We start from the raw sequence: 18638 nt of genomic DNA, 5'->3' as shown, positions 1-18638 counted from the left end.
CTAAATTTAAACTTAAAATCATAATTGATAATTATGATTTTGAACTTAACTCCAAATTTTTTTTATACATATGAAATTATATTGTTTTATTTAAAATATTTTAGTTTATTTTCAAAATAAATTTAATATTATAAATTTATTATATTATTTTTATTTTCTATTTATTAAACTTATGTGATTATTTAAAAAAGAATGTAAAATTAAACAACCGGTATTTTTAATTTGATATAAAAATATTTTTATTTTTATTAAAAAATGACATTATAAATTATTAACCACTTACTCATTAATAAATAGAAAATAAAAATAATATATTAAATTAAAATACTTTAAATGAAATTATAAAACTTTGAGTGTGTTTGACATTTACAATGATTTTAAAAATTGTTTTTAATATTTTTAAAACTTGAAAATTTTTATCTTATAAGTATTAAAAATATTATAAATAATTTCTAAAATTACTTTCAAACGTATTTTTAATGTTGTATAATTTCCATATATGCATAATCAAACTCTAACTAAAATATTTAGCAATATAAAATTTATCTAATTATTTATTAAACATTGGGGATGCAACTTGAGTAGGTTGAGTCGGGTTGATAAGAAGCCCAAGATCAACCCAAAATAAATCACATCTTTTGAAACCCAACCTAATTTGAGTTCTCCAACTCAAACTCAATCTAAACATTTTTTTTTCCCTAAGCTTATATTGAAACCAGGCTTGGGTTGAAGAAAAATGCATGGATTGGGTTCGGTTTAGTCGGATTTGACAGGTGTAGTTGGCCAATCAAGTCAAATTTTTGGTTCAGTTGGGTTTGGTACCAAGCCAAAAGCTTTGTGAATAATAAAAATATAGGACAATAATGGATAGAAATAGTGGAGAAAAACAAAGTAAAGATTTAAATATGGTAAAAAAAATTATTTCTTTTTGTAAATTAAAACAAATAAAAAAATTTGTTTATTGTTAATTTAATAAAATAAAAGCAAATTCGGGTAGCAAGGAATTCTCATGTTAGTAGATAGGTTCATTTCTATTTTTAATTTTTTTAAAATAATTATAAAATTTGCTCAACAAGGCCTATTAGCTCAGTTGGTTAGAGCGTCGTGCTAATAACGCGAAGGTCGCAGGTTCGAGACCTGCATGGGCCAAATAAATAAATTTTTTTTATTAAATTAGTGTTTTCCACAACTGCTTTTTAAAATCTTCTAAATAAAGTTAAAACCACAATGACACTGATTTTGATATAAAAAAAAAACCATGGATCCTTAGATAATGAAAAACACTAATTTAATGATTATTTTGAATAACAATCTAAATTTAAAATATCTAAAACAGTCATTAACTGATTTTGACAAAAAAAAAAAAAACACGTGGATGCTGATATGATGAAGAATGCTAATTTAGTGATTTAGTGATTATTTTGAATAAGAATCTACGTTTTGACGGTGAGTCTGATAAGTGTTTTTATCTTTTTAACATTTGAAAATTTTTATTTTTCAAAGTATTAGAAATATTAAAAACACTTCTCAAAATCCTAAATGTACTTTAAATTTAATGCAAATATAAATTAATGGAGCATTTTTGTGCCAAACTCCGGCATTTCATGTCACCAGTCTCTCCATTTATAGATGTTTAACCTTCAACTGGATAACGCTCACAAAATTAAACATCGTGTCAATTAGAGGTTAGAACAATGCTCTCTATTGATAGAAAAGTGAAACTCCACTCCTCTTTTGGCCACTTGCCTTAAGCATAGCGATTACAACGGCATTTGCCATTGGGAGACAGTAAAATAAATTCATCTTCATGGCTTCAGCCACTACTAGACTGCAAGGGGTCTTCGGATTGATCTTGATTTGGGTCTCGCCAGAATTTTCTGCATACCATCCGTGAGGCATTAGGGTCAGGCCACTGTTAAAGAATTTTGATTTTCAGATCCAGGCTAGGCACCCTTCTCTTGGAGAGAAGACCATGTATGATGAGCTATATAAGATGGCAAAATCGGTCAAGGATGCTTCTATCCGAACCTCTCTTCATCAAGATTCTGTATCTTCTTCTGGTGTTTAATTTATTCGCTTCTTTTCTTATCATAGAAGAAGAAAAATACTCACTGAATCAACCTCTTCAGCAACATTCCTCTAATGTCTAGGGTTTTGAAGAATCAGTGTGTCCTCCAAAGTATGACTCCTCTGCTTCCAGAACACCCTGGCCAAACAAAAAGAAGTTAGTAACTGCTGGTTTAAATGGTAATTGTGTGGATACCAGTCCAGGAGTGTGAAGTCAGAACCTTTATAATCATAATGGCTGCATCCTTGTGTAAAAGCTCATTGTACTCCCCACAAGCTAGATTCTGCCACATGCAAAAATCATCAATACTACTCTATTGGTGAGGGTGAAGTTAAAAAAATAAAAAAATCAGTGCTTGAGACAAACTTGAATGCAGTTAGGGCAACCGGTGTCTCCCGTGCAGCAGCATGACATAAGGAGTTCCAAAGCAGCAGTTAACAGTTCAGTGAAATGTGATCGAACCTATCACACATGAAAATCGCTATATTAGTGGCAATTGAGAATGTTAAGCTTTCTAGGTTCGTAGCAACCTGGAAAACCAGAAAACAGCATCCCACCCTGTTTTCTAGGGTCTGAACTTAGCAATACAGCAGTCGAGAAAAAAACCATCAGATTGAACTTGGCATTTGTGACTATATGTAGAATTATGGGCCAAGGGGTTCTACAGAAAATGGGAGTCAATAAGCAGATTCAAAGTCATTCTAACTTTAGAGCTGCCTCCTTAAATCAAAGGACATATATCATTTTATCAAAGAATGCAGGGGAGGTTCTAAGGAACTGAAAGTGATGTGTCTTCAAAACTGGGACAATAAGCAAACTTTCCAAGTAAAAGGACATTACAGATTAAACTGAATTTCATGTCACTTGCCTGTGCTGAAAAACCAGTCCCTCCAGGATGCGGATCATACAATAGAATTCTTTCTGGAATATAGCGGGTATCATGAGGGTTTGAACATTCTGGAGCCAAGTCAGATGAGTTGCAGATCACATACCTGCAAGCCAAAAAACAATCATAATATAGTAATTGGACTGACAGAAGGATCAGTTTACAAGTTTGACTACAGCTAATTGTGTCAAGGGATAGAAAGAGTGGCATACTTGAAAGTTTAAAAGGAAAAACTCAATGTTTAATCATAATGTTTCCAGATCAGCCCCAAATGTAAAGGAATACATACACCAACTTACAAATTAAAATTACAACTCAGCATCCATTCGAACCAATATTGAGCAGGTTTTAGCGTCAGTTCTAAATGGATCGTGAACATTAAGAACTTACAGAGGGACCACGTTTAGAACAGCATGAGAAGCAGCATGCAAGCCTGCACGAAATGAGAACCTGTGAATCTCCACAGCTGTTTTTACTGATTGTGGAACTCGAACCCAGACTGCCTGTTTTCATGGTATTGAAATGAGAAAAAAAAAAGTCATATGACCATATTAAGAATGGCAACATTAATAACAGTTGTCAAAAGTAATATGCTCATTAGTATTGTCTATGTGCACCAGCATGCACCTGTGACTGATATGAATATGTAGGTAGTGAAAGTTCAACTGTATCAAAGACTTTATTGCTTCCTTTCCATATACGACGGAAGCCAAACCAAGTAGTCGTTACTCTGCAATCATGTACTTGGGCAGTTGTTCTAGCAAACTGGATCCTGGAAATCCTTGCTTGGTAGGCCTAAGAATAGAGAGAGAAGTATCCGATGAGAATTTCTTATCAGTATTAAATAGGAGTAAATGTTGAAGCAGCAGCAATGATGGTGGAGCAGTAATTACAAATGCCCTCGAGCAAATGGAAATGGAAAGAAAAAACTTTTTAATGGTGTTGATTAGTAACAAATCAGCAGATAATGGAACTATTATTCTTAATCCCCTCAGAAACAGCTGGTGTCATTGCATGACCACGGAGTCGGTCTTCTCTAGGCAGTTGGGCCAGTCTGTCTGCTTCTGTGGGTTTTACCCTACTCCTAGGAAACCAAATTAGTCAAGTTTGCAGAGCTCGGTAGAGTAGAGACAGTTGTCCGCATAATGAATTTCATCCTTCATATGGATTTTTCAGGAGAAGCAACTTTGGAAGCAATTTTGCAGACTTAAAAGGTGACTGCTTTAACTTTCTGCCAGTCCCCAATGTTTGGTCATCTTGTTTCTCAAACAGGATAATCCAGCTGTTTCCTATGGGACTAGGTTAGTTTAGTATTGGGGGTTAAGCATGATCCAATTCAGGGCTATCTGAATCTTACTGTCAATCATTTTTATTTTTTTTATTTGAATCATACTGGACAATTCGTGCCTTTAACTAGACTACTAATACTTTGGACCATGCACCTAAAATAGATTTTATGACTTTTTTGCTTTTTATTTTAATATTTTTTATAACTTACATCAATATCTCATGTTGTAGTGTATTTCATTTAATCAAAGACAGTGTGGTCACAAAACCAACACCCCATCACAAGACAGTGTTGTAATGTATCTCAAACTTACACATTCAAAAAATACTAGTTGCAACATTTGAAGTATTGGGATGTTAGCAACATCTTTCAAGTATGGTCTACTATTATCTCCTAAAACAGTGTATATTTCAATGTAACCCCATGTTATCAAGGTGATAAGATTCTCACCATACTGGAAGGAAAAGATTAAAATATACAAACACCATAAATACTTTTCAGATCACAGCTCACAGTCCTACAAATTCTAGCACACTCCAGCACAAGGGTCCAACTGTAGTGATAATTTAATAACTCTACAAGAACCAAATTTAAAAGTACCAGATATGATGGTATCCGTATCACACATTCCAAGCATCACATAAATGTTACACAAAACTGTAGACAATGATAAAAAGTAGCATAAGAAGAGCTCCACTTACAATCTCACCGCCAATGACATGAATATCAGTATAATCACGAGTCTTGGTGTAATATTTCAAGTCAGCTTGTTGGCATAAAGCAAGTTTTCTTGATATATCTAACTCCTTTACCAGATAGGTCTTGCCTTGGTGCATATAAACAGCACCATCATATACCTGAAGCATGAAACAAATATGTATAGAAAACTTTGAACTAGACACATGACAGGGAAATCGGGAAAAAGGAAAAAGAGGGAGCGGGTTGGAAAAAGCCAAACCTGTGTACAAAAATTACTTCAAAAATCAATGGAAGAAGAAGCAAATGCTTTACTGTCTATACAACAAAGCCAATTTACTAGTATGATTTCACATGATAAATGACAAATTAAGTACCTGAAAGAAAGCCTTGCTTTCCTCAATCTCTTCAAGTAGTTCATCTCTGCCCTTGTCTATGACTTTGTATTTTTCAGTCTCTATCGCTCGAATACTAACTGCATGAGAAGGAATTTTCTACCAGAAAAAAAGGGCAATATGGAGCATCAGTACCTTGGAACTATGACAGAATGTAACGTGAGACCACACATTTTATTAAATTGAAAAACCAGAAGATCAGGCTTAAACCATGGATAAAGATAATTTACCGCATGCCCAATGTAGTTCCATATTCTAGAAGAAGAACCACGTGATGGATCAAAACTCAGGTATCCCCTATTTGTAAGTGAAGTTATGGCACTGTTTAAACCAGAACCAAAATATTTCTCATCATAAAGCAAACTCAATGGGTGTTCAAGAGCAGCGCAAACCAAATGCTGTTCAAGCACCTACAAACAAGAATGCATAGGAAACTTGAGGGTACATTTCACCAAGACTGCCAACTACAGAAAATTTGAGAGATTGATCATATAAAATGAGTGTCATTTGATTAAAATTAAAGAAACCTGTTGGTTTTGAGCATCAACGTGACAACACTCAATTGGCCTCCTGAAGAGTTTCTGGGGGAATTTCATAAAGTACTGATCCAGAGGCCCTTCAAATGCAACATATATAGCAAGTGACGGTCTTTCCCTTCTCCCAGATCTCCCAGCTTGCTGCCACAGGCTACACATTGCAAAAGAAAACAAAAGGCCCCAACAGAAACAATTCAAGCAAACAATTAAATTAATGAAAGAAATGAAAAATGGCTGAATCTTCTACCTAGCAATGCTACCAGGGAAGCCTAGATGAAGAGTTACATCAATGTGTCCAACATCGATACCCAGCTCAAGGGCATTCGTAGCAGCAATACCACAAAGCTTCCCACTGAAAAAATCACTCTCTATTCTCCTCCTATCCTGCTCTACCGGGCAGCCACAATCAAAACACAATAAACCATGAGTTGGTAATAGTTATGCAAATTGTAAACAAATTTTTTTAACAAAAATGAAATATAACGGTGCAAGACAACAGTTAAACCCTGAAAAGGCCATCTGCAATCCCTTTATCAGAGTACCAACATCTGGGAAAGTTTACATCTAAGTATCTAACTTTTTATTTTCATTTTCTTGAAGATGGAAGTCGAGTGTTAGGATTGAAAGAAAGGCTTTGCCAGCAAATCGATTCAGGAATTCCACGAATAAGTTTCTAAAATTTACCTAGAAAAACGTATTTCATATTTTATAAGTTCAAAAATGAAAATATGAAAGCTTAATTAGCCATTGTTATCTCCAACTATTTACGTGCATGGTATTATGGATAAACTGGATCAAATATCAAGCCCACTTCAGGGCCATGGTTCATCTAGTGTAAAAACATTCAGATGCCCTGGAATATCATGCTCCAGATATTCAAATGTCAACATGAAGCACAAAATCTGAAGAAATGTACTTTTTTTACCCAGGGAAAAATACCAAGTCTTTCTACAACCAAGGGATTTTCTTACAGTAATGGACAGATACAAATTAAATTATGCACTACAATGTTGCTTAGCCATACCAGTGATTTGGAGGAGATCTCTGTTAGCAAACAAAAACAACAAACCTGAGCAACATAACCAGCACGATAAGCACATATGGAGTCGACCAGATGGGGCGCTGTCTCCTGAAGTATCTCACGCCTGTCACAATCATGAAGGCTTGAGTGCATCACTTCTTTCTTTATCCAAAGAGTGAATGTGAATCAAATTTAAAATTCACAAGAAGATAGCAGATAAAATAACCAAAAATTAGAGCCCAAAAACTCTACAAACATGAAAGCACATACGTGTAGGACAAAACAAGTTCACAAAGTTTACGCGATTTACAAAAAGCAATGCAACGAAGCCCATGCTGAATCATTTCTGCGAAAAGACATGAAATTTCCCAAATTGGACTGCAACAGAGAAATTAAAAACAGATATTAAAGCACTGATTCAATTAAGAAATACTAAAAGATTATTCCTTGATGTCCACACATTAGACATGAATCGTATGGCTTAATGCAACATAAATCATAAGTATAAATGAATTACAAATGAGTCTGCATGGTTGCTTGAATTATTTAACATAATGAGATGCTTTACAGGTTCACTATGTAGTCTAACATACTTTTCCAGGATTTTATGGCCCAATGCGACTTATATGAGAAAGGGAAAAAGGAGGAAAGAGAGGGATGGATCAGGACAGTTGCTGAACCATACCACATACTTCCTCTGATTATCCATTTTCTCCCTAAAAATGAGTTAACAAAGTATAGCTATCCAGATAGATTGCATCTTTTTTGGAAGTCCTAAAGAAAAACCACCAATTTTCCCCCACTAGCTCCACCTTCTATTTGTGTCTCTACAACCAAGTCACAGCCTCATATTCTCCCAGAATGCATCTGAAATGCCCATTCTAATAGTAACCAAAATTGTGTTGCTGTCCTAATGAGCTCAAACCAGTCTTTAACCCCAAGAATAATGTTCCTTGTACCACATACAAAAGACTATGACTAGAAACGGTAACCCATCACAAGCTTCACATATCATAGTAGTTTATAAACATCCAAACATCATAATGAGATGTACAGAAAAGATCCATAAGTCTAAGTCACAGTAAACAATGGGAGTTTGTTACCTTGAGCGTTTGACAATAACATTTTCATCTGCAGATTTACTAATATTCGTGCTACTTGTAGATCTCTTTGACACCTGTAAGTTTGCAGCATTAGCAAGTAGGTAAAGGAATATTTCCTCCTAATATAATTGTTCGTAACAAGGCACCAGAATATCAACAAGCACCAACAGTTTTTGAGCATAAAGCAGGATTCCAGAGGGCAAAAAACTTAGGCCCAGAAGGACTTCCATCATTGTGAATCAGCTCCAATGTTGGTAGATTAGCAAGTTCCTGAGGCACCAGAAAAGTTTTCAATTTGACAATTACAGCATTTACAAACATGGTAAATTATCAAAGAATCCAATATACTTTATCATGATGCCTAAGAAATCATCAAAAAACTCAAATTTAAACGACATCAAGAAGAATATACACAAAAATGCAACATTTCATTTCATATAAATCAACCTTCTATGTGTACATTTCAACCTTTATTTGGGGTGCTTTAGAGTTGGAGGGATGTCCCCAACTCATAACTGTCCTTTTGATTAGGCAGGCCACACCATGCCTGTGAGAAGTTCCGAGAAGAAAAAGAGGCATGTAAAGCAAATTAACAGATCTGCCACTAATCAGGGTAATCTGTGAGATGGACTGCCTGCTCACGTGCAAGTAAGCAAAGATATTGAATCTGAAGTATCTTATGGGGAAAGGTAAACCAACATCCAATGTTTTTAAAACTGAACCCGATCAGACTGGCCGAACTGGTGCAACCACTAACCGGTCCTCTTTCCGGTTTACGTAGCATTTTTAGACCATTTTGAAGACCCAACCAGTTAGACCGGATGGTTTCACCAAAACCTGGCAGGTCCTTTGCCCTTTTTTTTCTCCCTTTCCCATGCAAGCTGAGTGACTGTCCTTTGCCTTGTTTTATTTTTCCCATTGAGCTGGTTTGAACCAGGTCCTTAAGTAAAAAGGAAAAGGCTGTTCGCTAGGCCATGCTCAGTTGTTGTTATATTTGTGTTTTTAATTAATATAATTGATCACTCCATCAATAGCATCCCGACAACCAAGTATTATCTATCAACTTGGCAATTATATATAAAAAAAAAAAGTGAAACTTTAATATAGATTTATCCACCATCATTTAAAACAATATGATAAACATAATAAAAATTATTGATAAAAAAATACACTAATTTTTGAGATGATAGAATTCCTAGAATATCTAATGTGGAGTAAATAATAACATTTTATTTCACTTTTGAATAAATATTATATTTTACTTATTAATAAAATTATAAATATGGATACATTTAAATTTTATCTTTATCATTATTTAATTTGCTAATGTTAAAAACAAAAAGATGAAATATTTTTTAAGTTTTTAATATATAAATATATATATATATATATATATATATATATATATATAAGGAAAAGTTGTATATAAAGAAAATAGGGGACACAAAAAACAGTGCCCTTAGAGTATACAAGAAGTATACAAAAGAAACCAAAAGGTTCAAAATAGAGGGGGAGGGATAGAAATAAAAAACATCACTAGCCCTTACTTAGAGCCTAACCAATCAATGAAGCTTACAAGCGAAAAAGGGTTCAAATCTATAGACACCCTAACCCAAGATCAAAGGTTACATACAAAAGAATTTTTCAACCTTTAAAGTGAAAGCTCCTCATTACCAAATGCTAACAAATTCATTTCCTTCCAAACTGTCCAAAATATACACAAGGTGGCCGCTTGCCAAACCTTTTTCTAACAATATATAAATATATACATATAAGATAAATTTATGATGTCATGTTGACATCATGGTTCAAGCTGACCCGTGACCCAAATAACTTTTCTGGTTCAATGACCGGTCCAATTATAAAAACATCATCAACATCCACTCCTAAATCCCCCCCTGCCCCCTCTTTGCCCTTAGATTGTTTCACACCAAAAGGCACACTGATATGAGCCAGTCTAAAAATGATTTGTAGCTATACTACAGTTACTTTATATGCCATTACAGTAACCAAATCACATAAATTTTTGGTTGATGATTATCAGGAATTACAGAAACAGTGATCAAAATTGAATCCTATCACTAGTTCCTAATCACCACCGTCTAAAGAAAATAAAAGGAAAAGAGAAGGCAACATCATGAAAATTTACATACAAAATGCAAAAAGTACCACCATTGCATAAAAAAAGCAACAAAGAAATGCAGCTAATTTCTTGGAACCTTACCATAGCATGATCACGAGGATTTGCAGAAGTTGCAGTACAAAATATAAAAGATGGATCACTGCCATACACTGCACATAGAAGCAGATTGTGACTTTCTCACCCGGTCTAAGAGGAAATTAAGATTTACATGTAAGGAAAACCTCTTAATTTTTGTAAACCAACTAAGAAAAAGTACCATGATGACACAACCGGCGAAGTCTTCTCAGTATAAAGGCAGTGTGACATCCAAATGCTCCCTTGTAAGCATGGGCTTCATCAATGATTACAAACCTGATAGATAAGAACGCATAGAGAACCCCGGTGAAGGAAAATATAAATGTAACTATATTGTAAGAAAGCACAACGATGAGATGATCCATTTCAGGGGATATATATATATATATATATAAGTTTAGTCAGTCACTTGGTAAGCAGAATCAGAAATCAATGTCCAACAATCATCACCTAAGATTTGATAGAATTCGCCGAAATTGTCCATGGAAAGGCAAGATTGACATGTGTAACATATCCGGATTTGTGATCAACTGCACAAGAGCTGACAAGAATTTCAGCATTATATTTGGAGAGGTGGCCAACTGAAGAAAAAGTGTCCTGTCTAGGACAATCAAAACTCAGAAAAATACCAATCTAGCATTATCACGTAACCACATCCTGTCCTCCTCAGAAGTATCACCATCATATACACCCATCTTTAAACTAACATCAGACCCTTTTGTCATAGCCAACAAAGCTCTTAGTTGATCTTGAGCCAATGCCTGCATGTATAAACAATTTGGACTTATCTAAAGACAGTTGAAACGCATAGCATGTACAAGTAGAGAACTAGGAATTAAAGGAAAGTTAGTAAAGACCAGATCTACATGCCATAAAAATAAAATAAAACAAATAACAAGATTAAAACTATCAGTCTCAATAGACCTTTGTTGGAAACAAGTATAGCGCACACGATAACAAATTCTGGGATAACACTTCCAGAACTGGAACATTGTAACAAAGAGATTTCCCACTGGATGTCATTGTTGCCACAACAACATTCTTCCCTCCAAGGGAAGCTTGTATCGACTCTGCCTGCATATATCACAAGAATTGAAACTTCTTCAGGAAATAGTGGCTTCAAAAGGATAGTATTACAGGGCAACATTTGTACCTGGTGGCTGTACAACCTAGTAACTCCAATATGTTCAAGTGCAGATTTTGTGTTTTCTGACAGTTCATCTGGGATTTCCACACGAATAGCCATTCTAGCACAAATTTCTTCAACATGCACCATCTGCGCCAGAAAAACTTCTATAGTATAGCTCTCAGCACAGTCTCATACATAAGAGTTGTTCTAAACCAACCAAAATACTACCACAGCCACTTTGGTCCTGAGAGCTAGACAGGTGAGTTACTTGGAGGAAAAAATGTTTTCACGCATTCACCCATCAGGCAGCCAGGACCATAGAGGATTGGTGAGTTTTCCCTTTTCAAAATTCCTTTTACTAACCAAGCCCCCATCCCCCACCACCAACTATTGAATACAGAAGAAGCATAAAGGAACCTGTCCTTGACATCCCATGCCCTTTCTGAGATGTTCAACCATTTCCATTGGGAGCAGTGGATTTGTATCCTGCGAGTCAACAAGTTGTTAAAATAGCATAGATCTCTTATGTGGAGCATCTTAAACTTCAAATTTTGAATAATGCAGTAAAAAGTTGAAGACAGAACAACTAAAGCCACTGGAGCTACTAATACAGATTGATATTTATAATACTGGATTATTGGAGAATCAGCTACAACTGACCCAAAACAAAAACAAAAACTATGAACCTAGGCAAAACTCCTGCAAGATAGTACTCCAAATAAGAAAATTTTTGCATGGAAGTAAAAGAGAACATAAGCCCATTCTGTTATTGTGAAAAGCCATACAACCTTCTTATTCTAATTATACCCCTTTTCTCAGTATATAAAAACCTAAGTTCCCTAGTAACTTCAATACCTTAAATATCTTATCCCTGAAGACATAAAAACAGAATGACAGTTGCACAAAATTTATTGAATGCATGAAAATTATAGCGTCAATATTAGAATATGACCTATTAATCACCAATCAAGTGAAGCAAATCACCATTTAAACCTCTTAACCCTCAAAACTCAGTCAGACAATATCAATGCCTTCTCCTTTGTTCCTTTGAGACAAAGTTAGTATTTGCAACTTGATAAGAAACACCAAAGTACAAGATTAAATATGAGGACAGACTCATACATGACATTTTGATTGAGCTGAATTAGTACTTGAAACTGCTGACCAGCTTCTCCTTGCTTGTTTTGCCTTACCAGCACCACCTTCCTTCACAGATATCAGTAGATCTTCTAAGGAAAAGAGCATGGCCATCTCATTTCCATTTTTACGCTGCATGAAAGGATTTTTAATTATCCCATGGTTCTAACATGATTAGCATGCTCTGATTTTAAGAGGAATGCATAGATGCTACAGCATAGAAATGTGTTTTACTAGTAAATAAAGATAATTGATAATTTTGATTTTGAAAATGAATTTTAGATACAAGATATGATACAGTACACAACACTAGTAAAAATTCAGAAAACAAATACATGATTTGACAAATACTGCTAAATTTTGAACAGGGAAACCTCCTTATATGAGAGATAAGGAGATTAAAAAAAGAATATGGATCGGCAAAGTTCCAATTCTAGATCACAACCCCTGAAATAAATGTCTCTTACGGTTATAAACTTATAATTAGTGAGAATCACTGCAAAAGTAAGAGATAAAAAGTTATCCAAGGGAATATTGTCCTAACAAGAAATGTATAAGCCAACACTAGGAACAAAAAAGGCAAAAAGGGATAAAGGTACATTATTTTCAAAAAAATATTTTCGTTTATACGTGGAATTGAACCTAGAATCTGCTCATTCACATCCTAATGCCTTGCCACACCTAAGTTAGGCATCATGTGCACAAATTTTATGTTTAACTATGTGTATACCTTTATTGCTGTAATAGATGAAATACTATTTATGTTCACATTCACCAGTGAATCAAATGTCATAGAAAAACCACAAGTTGTGGTGAATGCCAAAAGCAAAATGTATATTATCAGACATTTAAGAAAGTGAAAGAAGAGAGAGAGCTCGGAAGCAGTTGAACATACCATCAACACTTTAACAGCCCTCCATAAATGTGTTTTGAAGCAACTTTCCAGTTTCTTCATCACACTGACAATCTTTGATATAGGCACCTGCTTTTGAGCTATGGAACAGAGACCCAAAGTGAATGAAAATGAAATCACCCATTCATGTACCTAAAAAATTGTACTCATCTTGGAAAATGAGAAAAAGAGTCTCCAATAATACCAGTTCTAGAATTATCTTCAACTTGATCTTTGTGTTGTGTTGAAGAATTAATGACAATAAGGTTATCACCCAAGTTTCTGGATGGCATTCCATTAGTGGCAAAATGCACTACCTGAGAATGAAACAACATATCTGCCTGAACTAAGAGAATATTACAAAATTTTAGAAGTTCACTCAAAGGTACAGCACTATTGTCTTGGTTAATACTTTTTACACATAGAGACTGTTTGAACAAAAAATAGGAAACAAAGAGCCAAATGATCTGGATTACTTTTCACATGGAAAAAATCTTCTAATCACTGCTCTTAGACCCAAAGAGAAGGATAGAACAAGAGAGAGAAGAGCAACTAAATTGAGAATAAAATCCAAACTTCAGCTGAAAGTATGTTAAAGGATATTAAGGTGGACAATTTTACTCATTAAAGGGAGCCAAAGTTTCTGCAAGTGATAATGGTAAGATTTGTGCAGTTAGTAATCGCTTGCATCAACACTCAGATATACTTGGGGAAAGATCTGAGAACCTTTAAACAAAACCAAGCAGAGATAAGTATCACATATCCTGATAGGAAATCATCATATACACAAATCTCCACCAACTGAAAACCAGAAGCTCCAAACATAAACCAAAAAAACCTTCTATAATTTGAGCATAGAAGCCTGCTTGTTTACTAATAGAGACACCACATGTTATCCACATACAAAAAGCTTCTATTTTAGTCAATATGGATGAATGAGAACTATTTGTTTGTTGAAGCATGATACAAATGATCCCAAATTACTTGCATATCTACAGCCATCCCAGTCAGCCAGAAGAGCCATTGATGAGGTATACAGTATTCCATCCTTCATTAGGATTCCTCAACAAATGTTTTGCTATACTAACACCTAAGTATCAGAGAAGTGCCAACCTCAGACGTGTAAAACTCCAAGAAAAAAACAATTCTTGCATAGTACTCCTAACTTACCTATTCTCTAATAGAACATACCTATTTTATAGGTTCTCGACCAACTTTAAAGCATGTTCAGACATTGAGGGTGGAGTTTTTGTAGGACAAAAACCAATAAATATTTCCATCTATATGCAAGTGGAGATGAAAATATACAGTGCATGTGCATTTTATTGTCCTGGTAGTTTATATTATGCTCCTAAGTCAATTGGCTCCACATCATATCCTTCATGTACAGGTCCTAAAAATTTAAGGAAATTGGTACCAAAGAAATCCGACTACTGGAAATATACTAGCATCATCACTCAATTCTAATTGAAGTGCAGCTTGACAGATATCAGATCGAAAACCACCAATTTCAATTCTCTTTTAGTTGTAGTTTCCAGAAGAATCAAATGGACTGTGATCAAACAGGCATAATTGGCTTTAATGGAATTTGCCAATATGTGGACAGTCACATTTTCTTAGATTATTTGGAATTGGTTATAAATCCATCAGAGATACTATAGAGGATGCTGGCTAAGGTGAAGTGCCCCGCATGAGAGAGAAGTGAAATTTCCTCACACAATCGAACTAGGCTTACTACTTTGAAAGTGAATATAACAACATAGACAAAAATGGATAATCCCAATAAGAAGTTTCATGTGAAAAAACAGAGATAGTATGATTAACTAACTCATTTTGATTTAAATATGCAATTCTAGTGCATTATTTGGAGAATACAAATTTCTCAGAAATACAATCAATCACCTTAGGACAGAGAACAGAGAGATGCTCTATATCCTCCATATCAACTTGAAATCCAAATTCCCCAAGATGATCTAATCCTTCCTTCAAATGGATTAAGGTGATATGCCCTTGCTGCAGTTGTAGAAATGCAGAGAATATATTTAAGAAAGTAAATGTTTTCATTATTTTTTTCAACCATGCTGGACAAAGGCATAAACTACTCTTGCTTCCACTTTGCGTTGCATCACCGTAGGCTAAACCAACTTCTCTCAACAACATGCAGCTGCCAGATCGCATATCCAATAAACAATTCACCGACTCCAAAACTCGAATAAGTATTTCACAATTCTGTTTGTCTAAGAAAATCTTACAAGGCGACTTCAATAAACTTAATATAAGGTCATCTGAAGATCCTTCCTGTTTATCACCATGGAACTTTTTGCGTTTCCTCTCCAAAGTATATGTTGCAGAGGCTTCTTCCATTAATTCATTTCTCACTCCTTCAATTACACTCCCAGAGTCAAAATTCGTTTGATTTTCATTATTTGACATGTTGCTTAAAGTCCTTAAATCTTGCATCATATCAGACCATGCTGAATCAGCGAAGTTTGAGACTGGGCTTTGATTGGGAACTTCCGAGGTGGTTGCAGATTGATTGCATTGTCGAACCTTCTTGGTAAATGGGACCAGAACCATAAATTTTCCGGAACCAATGGGGTGACTGTTTAGCTTACTCTGTAAGCTCAATTTAGCACCCTGATACAATGAGGACGAGAATGAGAGAAAATACGGGCAATAAAGAACCTAACAGCATAACTGTGGAAACAAAACAGAGATAACAATTCAGAATCCGTTATCACTGTAGTTCTTTCTAGTAGTTTCTTATGTCACAGAGAAAGCATCGCTAAAAAGTAACCGTCCGTTTGGTTGCTGATAAAACTTGGGACAAATCTTAAAAACTAGAAAATCTGGGAAAAAAAAGAGAGGAAAATTTTCATTTGAATTAAGCAAAATTGTTGTATCAGCCCTGAGCTGATTGTATTTGTTCTCTAGGAGTTGAGACTTTAATTTGTTATTCTCGGCACCCAAACGGAGCATAAATAAACGGGAAATTTTAAAAATTAAAAAATGAAAAGCAATAAAATGATAAAGAGATGAAGAAGAAAGATGCCTTGAAGAAGAGGTGAAAATTGGGGGAGTTGGAGGCGGGAGGGAAAGTTTGAATCAGGAGGAGCTTGAGGTCTTCAATGGTTTTGTTTTCCGATATGGAAACGGTGGTTGATTCACCGCTCAGGCTCCGGACTTCTATTTCTCGTTCCCTCTCCGCCATTTCTTCCATGCCTTCGGATTTCTGCTTCCGCACATAAGCCTCGTTTCTCAACAAAGCACCGCCTTCACTCCCATACTCCACAATTTCTGGCACCAAAGAGGCGGGTCAGTGTAAAGTTGTAAACCAAAAGAACCCGAAGCCCGCTCAAAATGTTTGGACCCATACCGGATCGGACTCCGAAGGATAATTTTTGTGATGACCTGGATCGACCCGAAATATGAGCCATCAATCTGGCACAAAAGCCCAAACCGGTGTCTATTCCTCCAACTTGCATATCCTGTGTTTTAGATCCTCGTACGATCGTCATCACTGCTTTTACAATTTGATGTAGCTGTATGATTAAATGTATTTTTATTAATTTAATATATGCCATTTAATACATCTTTTGAAAAATATTAAAAAGATAAAATAATAAAAGTTTATAATATAAAAAATTGTATCAAGGTTTAACAAAAAAAAAATATAATACAAAATATGGACCGTCCTCTTGTAATTGGCTTCCTCGACGAAAAAATTTATTTCATTGAAATAATAACTTGTATAACACGTGATAATACCTATACATTTATAAACAAATAAATCACTAAATGAAAAAATATAATACAAAATACGGACCGTTCTCTTGTAATTGGCTTCCTCCCTCTAATGACGAAAAAATTTATTTCATTAAAATAATAACTTGTATAATAAATCATAATACCTATACATTTATAAACAAATAAGTCACTAGATAAAAATTTATGGTTTTATAATATATATATTTACATGACTTACAATGTGTTGATACATTATTATTTACTTTATTAATCATGTTCATCAAGTCATACTCTTCTGGATCTAATGGAATATAAAGTGTCATTCATATTAAATTTTATATCATTAGTGATATAAATTTATCGTCATTAATTTTATTTCTTTAATAATTTGCAATCAAGTTTACTTGAGCTATATTACCATCATCCATTATATATATCATACAATATATGAGAAAAATATTTCGAAATAAATCTACTTGATATTATAAGCACGTCTACGAGATATGTATATTTTAAAAGTAATAATTTTTCATAATATGGAATATACAAATTTAGAAGTTTCAACTTCTATAACTTAAAGATAATAGTGAGCCGACAATCAAATCAAATTTGAATTATAACAAATTAAAAATTCTGGTGATTAAAAAACGAAAGTTTCACATAATTTTTTCATAATTTCGTATTATGAAAATATATAAAATTTATATAGCATCAGACTATGAGTTGTACAAAAATTTTTATATGAATATATTAGATAATAGCTTCAAGTTTTAAAATTTTATTGTAAGCATATTATTCTTTTAAGTTACAAACTAAGAGAATTTATTGTTTATATGATTCTACATATATTATTTAATTATAATTGCATAATATTAAAAAAAAAAAAAACTAAACTAAAATAAGAATAAAAATGATACTAAAATCCCATAATATAAATTAATAATAAAAATAAAAGAGAATAATTTTGTCATAACTTCTAATTATAAATTTTTTTATTACAATCAAATGGAATATTTGCATAACTTTATATATATATATATATATATTAGCTATATAATTGTAAAAAATTAGAATGTACAACTTCCGACCATAGATATACGAAATATTAATTTTTTTATTATAAAAATATGTAAATGATATCTATTATTCATTTTCATAGCTTGGCGCCATAAATTATTCTACATAATTTGATTGCAACAAAATGTAAAAATAAAAATTGCCTAACTTCAAACTATAACATATTTTTCACATAAATTTTGGTTATATGAATTTCAAAAAATTGTAGAATAAATCATATAAATTTAAAAAAATATAAACTCATAAGACATATTTAATGAACAATAAAAGAAATCACTTAAATAATGTTTTAGATTTTTTTAAAATATAAATAAAAATATAAATTCTTATCCAATAATAGATCTTAATCTTATACGGCTTTAAATTCATTATATTCATAATATAAATGATAATAAATAAAATAAATCATTTATCATTGAAAATAAATAAATAAATAAATAATCTT

The 18638-nt window shown here is 33.6% G+C and overlaps 1 protein-coding gene and 1 non-coding gene across 5 annotated transcripts; one reads left to right on the top strand and one right to left on the bottom strand.

The window, feature by feature from the left end:
* Positions 1-1075: 1075 nt before the first annotated feature.
* TRNAI-AAU (transfer RNA isoleucine (anticodon AAU)) lies at positions 1076-1149 on the top strand. Its single transcript has one exon. It is a non-coding gene; the product is annotated as a tRNA-Ile (tRNA).
* A 415-nt stretch (positions 1150-1564) lies between these two features.
* Positions 1565-16691, bottom strand: LOC100257644 (uncharacterized). 4 transcript variants are annotated; one of them, XM_059734063.1, is made up of 27 exons: positions 16422-16691; positions 15272-16006; positions 13575-13686; positions 13373-13470; positions 12463-12609; positions 11758-11826; positions 11365-11487; positions 11136-11285; positions 10841-10972; positions 10662-10741; positions 10393-10487; positions 10218-10285; positions 8162-8263; positions 7994-8067; positions 7161-7268; positions 6894-7014; positions 6117-6253; positions 5861-6020; positions 5564-5743; positions 5316-5432; positions 4944-5099; positions 3582-3749; positions 3345-3457; positions 2937-3060; positions 2435-2530; positions 2289-2351; positions 1565-2206 (listed from the first exon to the last, which is right to left on the bottom strand). In XM_059734063.1, the coding sequence occupies exons 1-27, from the start codon at positions 16587-16589 to the stop codon at positions 2147-2149; spliced, it is 3756 nt and encodes a 1251-aa protein (XP_059590046.1). In that variant the 5' UTR covers positions 16590-16691; the 3' UTR covers positions 1565-2146. The 4 variants fall into 4 exon arrangements, with proteins under 4 accessions (XP_059590046.1, XP_019082185.1, XP_059590047.1 ...); XM_019226640.2 differs by having other exon boundaries at positions 6939-7014; positions 16422-16690; XM_059734064.1 differs by lacking the exon at positions 7161-7268.
* Positions 16692-18638: the final 1947 nt, after the last annotated feature.

The sequence above is a fragment of the Vitis vinifera genome, chromosome 17, assembly GCF_030704535.1.
Source record: "Vitis vinifera cultivar Pinot Noir 40024 chromosome 17, ASM3070453v1".
NCBI lineage: Eukaryota > Viridiplantae > Streptophyta > Magnoliopsida > Vitales > Vitaceae > Vitis > Vitis vinifera.
The sequence above is the reverse complement of the archived record's forward strand: the minus strand, read 5'-3'. Positions and strand labels throughout refer to the sequence as shown.

Coding starts and splice junctions, on each gene's coding strand:
- LOC100257644 (XM_059734063.1), bottom strand. CDS start 16,589: ATGGAAGAAATGGCGGAGAGGGAACGAGAAATAGAAGTCCGGAGCCTG. Junction 13,687..15,271: donor TCTCTGTTCTCTGTCCTAAG/GTGATTGATTGT, acceptor TTTCATTCTCAG/GTAGTGCATTTTGCCACTAA. Junction 2,207..2,288: donor CAGCCATTATGATTATAAAG/GTTCTGACTTCA, acceptor TTGTTTGGCCAG/GGTGTTCTGGAAGCAGAGGA.